We start from the raw sequence: 5,356 nt of genomic DNA, 5'->3' as shown, positions 1-5,356 counted from the left end.
AGGCAGGAACTGAACCAGAGGCCACGAGTGTTTAATCCATGCTATTAATTGTTTATAAGACTAATCCATGATATTAAGGTATATTTTATTGTAATGCTTGCTTGCTCCCTTTGGCTTGATTAGCTTGCCTTCTTATAGCACCCAGGTCTACCAACCCAGGATGGCACCACCCACAGTGAGATAGTCCATTACACATCAACCATCAAGGAAATATACCACAGGCTTGCCCATAGGCCAATGTGGTAGGAAGATTTTCTCAATTGAGGTTTCCTCTTCCCCAGTTACACTAGATTGTGTCAAATTTCATAAAAACAAGGCAACACAAGGCAGATAAATTTTTAGAGAAACTGCTCATATGATGCTGAGGCCAAAGTTAAATTTCAATCATGAAATTTGCACATGATGACTTAAAATCTTAGTGGCAATTTTTGTTCTGAATAACTTATTTCTATTATGAGGCGGACACTGAAAATACTTTGCCACATGTTCTCTGAGTTCAGTTACAGGCTGTGTGGAGGAAACAGAGATAAACTGTGAGCTAAAGTCTACTACTTCATTGTATTATTCTTCATCTTGTTATCCTTCACTACATCTGAAAAGTAGCTCACATAGAGTCAACCCATGTTTCTGTGTGTTTCTTCAGTGCCTTGGAGCCTTACATACATTTTAATGCTTTCTTTGCTGCCAACTATCCTTGGTTTCATCTATCAATTGTACAGAAACAAAAATAGTTTCTGTAGATGTGTTGCAAACAAACAAAAGTTAAATACTGAATTGTTAAAGCTGAAAGTATAACTACTTAATGCTTTCAGTGAAAACAATGCCTTTTGGAAAAACTGTGGTCAGTGGATCTTGCGATCTTGCCAACACATGATGATAATGAGTAGGAACACAGCTCTTGCCAACTCAGAAAGGGTGGCATTTCTCGCCCCCTTGATAGTGAGCTAGGCTTACACAGCATCCTAGCACATGCCTAATACCATCTTACTCCTGCTCTTCTTGGTGCTACTCATGCCATTTAATATTTGCAGACATCTTCAACTCTAAAAGGTAACTCAGGAAAAAGTCTCCAGTTTGTATTCTGAGAAGCCACAGAATAAAATATAAGAAAGAAAAAGAAGACTCGGGCATTGCAGCACATGTCTGTAATCCCAGCACTCAGAAGATTAAAGTCACAGGACTGCCATAAATTCAAGGACAGCTTGGGCTATGTAGCAAATAACAAATTCAGCCAGTATTATATAACAAAATCTCTCAAAACTCAGAAAAGAAGAGTGTTGAGGAAGGGAAATAGAGGAAGCAAGGGAGATGGAGAAGTCACATTTTTATGCCATCTTCTTTCCCCGGATCACTCAATCCTTCAGCTCAGGCCCAGCCACACCAATAATTTCCCATTTTCCACTCATGTGAGGAGGCAACAGTCAAAGGTCTCCAGACACTCTGTGAGAACTTCGGAGCTTCACGAGCGCCCTCCTCAGAGCTCCGGTCACATCCTTGTTCCTCATGCTGTAGATGAGGGGGTTCATCATGGGTGTGAGGATGGTGTAGAACACAGAAAAAATTTTGTCTTGAGATGGTGAATGGTAGGAGTGTGGCACCATATAGGTATATATGGCAGCCCCATAAAACAAGGTTACCACAGTCATGTGAGATGAGCAGGTAGCAAATGCCTTCTTCCTCCCTTCTACAGAGCTCATACTGTAGACCGTGGCCAAAATCCGGGCATAGGATGAGATAACTACAGAGAAGGGGATCAGCAGCATCAGGACACAGCACACATACATCACTGTCTCATAGAGGGCTGTGTCTGCACATGCCAACTTCAGCACAGCAGGTGCCTCACAGAAGAAATGATTAATCTCTCGTGAACCACAGAAGGGAAAACTCATGGTGATTGGGGTGAGGAGGAAGCCATCCAAAGATCCCCCAAACCAGGAGCCTCCTATGATAATCCAACAGATTCGGCGGCTCATGAGAACAGGGTACCTCAGTGGATTGCAGATGGCTACATAGCGATCATAGGCCATGAGGCCCAGAAGAAAGAACTCGGCTCCCACAAGGGTGAGGTAGAGAAAGTGTTGAGCTGTGCATCCCACAAAGGAAATGGTCCTTCTCCCTAGAAGATAGTCAACTAGCATCTTGGGCACAATGGTTGAGATGTACATCATGTCAATGAAAGACAAGTGGCTGAGGAGGAAGTACATAGGGGTGTGGAGGCGAATGTCCGTACAGATCAGAAAGATCATAATTCCATTGGCCACCAGAGCAGTAAGGAAGATGACAGCGATGGTGGCAAATACAAGACCTGAAGTTTCCTCTCTAGTGAACAGCCCCATAAAAGTAAAGTCAGTAGATGATGTGTTGTACCCTTCCATTGACTCTATGATGTTGTTGACATAATATAAAACTTTCCAAATAAAATGGTGTTGTTTCTAGAGAGTTAAAATTGCAACCTATGGGCTCAATAAAAGAAAATGTTCAAAATCAGGTTTCTTGGCATTTCTAAATTGTACACAACAACTGACTTACATAAGAATATTAATAGTCTACAAAGCTTAAGGACAATTTCTCCTTATTAATCATTAATTCCTTAAGTACATTGAGCAAGATGCCAGTAGATGTTACTATATCATAATCATACTTATATTTTATATCACCTAAGCATATGTATTATACCATGGTCTAGTGTGTGTATATAAGGTTGAATAAGGCACATCCTATTTTCAGTGAAGTTTCCTTAGTATTGTTATAAAGTGTATCTTAGCAATGGTCAGCATAATTATTGTCATCCAAACATTCCTGACCCTGGCCATGCATTGCCTGGCTACCATTTAGCCATTAGTGTGTGTAATCTGACGTTTCCATCATGTTAGATTAGGAGATCATACTGTGCTTCCCTTCAAACATGTAACAACAAAGCATGTAGGGTGAAATGCACTGGCAAGGCAGAGTGCTCTTGCAAACTCAGACGTCACGGGGTCTACAAACAACTCTTACTCTTAAAAGTGAATTTGAATTTTAGTATGATGAGAAAACGAAGTTATGATTATGATTTGCATTAGCATAGGTCAGTGAGATTAGCAATTAGGATTCAGAGGAAAGAGCACAAAGAAATACATAAAGTCTATACGGAGCTATAGCCCACTTAGTTGTTTTGGAAATTTGAATTTTTATAGTGTTCACAATTAGCAAAAACTCAGTGACTGTGTCTCTCATAATTTCGGATTTGGGTGAGGGGAAAAGTACCACAGCAATGTACACAAAAGTCAAGGATGATCCTTTGTGTACTTTATGGATAAAGTTGCAGGAGACATTTTGCCAAACTGTGCGAGTTAATTGTAATCTAATGTTCCACTAACCATGACCACTAACCCGTGACCACTTGAGGTGATTACACAGAAAACAGCGGCAATGACTTTGTGAAGCGTACACTTGCAGGTGCTGCCTATCCATTGATTATCTTTCCAATAAACCAAGAGTAAAGATCCATGAAAGTCCCTTTCCCCAGGGCTGGGAGCTGTGCCTTTCCATCAGCAGCTTTTTTTTTTTTTGAAGGAGGAGATTTGAACAGTAGTCTTAATTCACTGTACTCTCACCATCTCCCAGAACAGCAGCTCAAACTTTGTCATAGCTACCACCTATGTGTCAAACATATGAATCTGCTTATTTTACCTACGCGTAAACATTGGTTTGATTGGTAAGAACATTTTTAGTGGGGAAATATAATAAATTGTTTTTACTGATTTTAAGTGATCAGGGTTACCATCCTTATCTTCTATTTTATATTTGTAGTCCTTTTAGATATGTAAAAAGAGAAAAATCCTGCTAAGTTATGGGACAGCATCATGCTATTCTCATTCTAACTGCTTGCATGTTTCATAACTTTGAGTCTTACCTATGTGAGATCTTCTGACCTTGATAGTAGAGGATGGCTATATGCTCATCCTCATATTTAAAACTTCTCTCGAATCTTCATATGCACACCTATACAGCTCTCTGAATTCTCAGTTGCCCAGGATTCTCCAGTACCTCGCCAGTATTAAAGTCACAGCACAGTGAAGACTAAACCTGAGAGCCACTCCTGATCACAGCTTACTTGCCTCTCCTCCTGTGTGCACAGGAAAGACCTTATTTGTTCAGGAGAATCCCCTGGATGGGAACCGTGAGTCTGAATAAACTGTCCGGCCATGTTTACCCTCTGCACACTCAGGATGAGGGAAGATTATACGTCAGACCCTATTCACTCTGCTGGTCACAGATTATATCCTTTTGTGATGATTTAGTACACAAGAAAATAATCAGGAAACACTGAGATGTTTCTATAGTGTTACTGTAATGATTCTATGCTTTCACACAGAAATTTTACTCTGATGTGACATAGTAGATATAAAGTAAGACAAAATTTGAAATTAGGTGAAATGGATTCCTTTTCTGGTTGTGGTGCAAGTTAGTTCCATGAGCTGGAATTTTCTCTTTAGATGCTGAGCTTCAATGTCTATTTAAGTTAGGTTGATCTAATGAAACAGTCAGAGTTACTGATAAATTCACAGTTCTATGTTTTTTTCTAATAGTGAGTACAGGAAAAATAATACTTTTCTGTTCTTATACAAGAGCCACCGCACTGTTGACTCTGGATTTATACATTAAATTATAGTTAGTTCTATAGCAGGAGTTTTCAGCCAACTCAATAGAAAGCTTTGAAAATTTGAAATTAAATAAGAAAACAGTTATATATATATATATATATATATATATATATATATATATATATATATATATATATATATATATATATATATATCCATGCAAAGTAGTGACAATGTTTTATAAAACTCTTGGGTAGAATTTCTAATATTTTCCTTTAAGTATACACATATTCAAGGAAAATCATGAATTTAAATTTAAATACCTCCTGATTGTCAGGTGTATAAGCCCAGATATGAAGCTACTTCAGTAGTTATAGTCTCTATCTCTTCAAGTATCCTGACTTGAATGAAATTATATTTAGATAAGATTTTGTGAGAAATGGAAGCACTGTATAAAGCCTACAGAAAATCCAAGTGTCTTTGTGGGGCATACAGATGATTGCATTGCAGATTGAGTGATGGCAAACTGAAAAATGAACATTGAGTACAATAGGTATGATTTTACTGAGTAAAATTCTTAGGGTTCAATAGTATTTGATTTCAAAATCTCATACAGAGAGATAAAGAGACATATTTATTTCATACTGATAGTTTGAAATAGCTTCCCTTTTTTGTGTGTGAGATGCATGTTTCCATATGTACACATGGTTGCAAATTACTTCTTCCCACTTTGCTCCACTGTGATGTTTGGCTATAGTTTCCACCTGATA

At 38.4% G+C, this 5,356-nt stretch overlaps 1 protein-coding gene across 1 annotated transcript; it reads right to left on the bottom strand.

Moving 5' to 3' along the window:
* Positions 1-1,421: 1,421 nt before the first annotated feature.
* Positions 1,422-2,375, bottom strand: LOC127187076 (olfactory receptor 2T1). The gene has a single exon (XM_051143320.1). It carries the CDS (start codon positions 2,373-2,375, stop codon positions 1,422-1,424), a length of 954 nt encoding a protein of 317 aa, XP_050999277.1.
* Between the last annotated feature and the right edge of the window lie 2,981 nt (positions 2,376-5,356).

Source organism: Acomys russatus, chromosome 3 (assembly GCF_903995435.1).
Source record: "Acomys russatus chromosome 3, mAcoRus1.1, whole genome shotgun sequence".
Taxonomy (NCBI): domain Eukaryota; kingdom Metazoa; phylum Chordata; class Mammalia; order Rodentia; family Muridae; genus Acomys; species Acomys russatus.
Note: the sequence above shows the minus strand (reverse complement) of the source record. Positions and strands in the feature narration are given on the sequence as shown.

What these genes read in the sequence shown, in the direction of transcription:
- LOC127187076 (XM_051143320.1), bottom strand. Translation starts at nt 2,375, where the DNA reads ATGGAAGGGTACAACACATCATCTACTGACTTTACTTTTATGGGGCTG.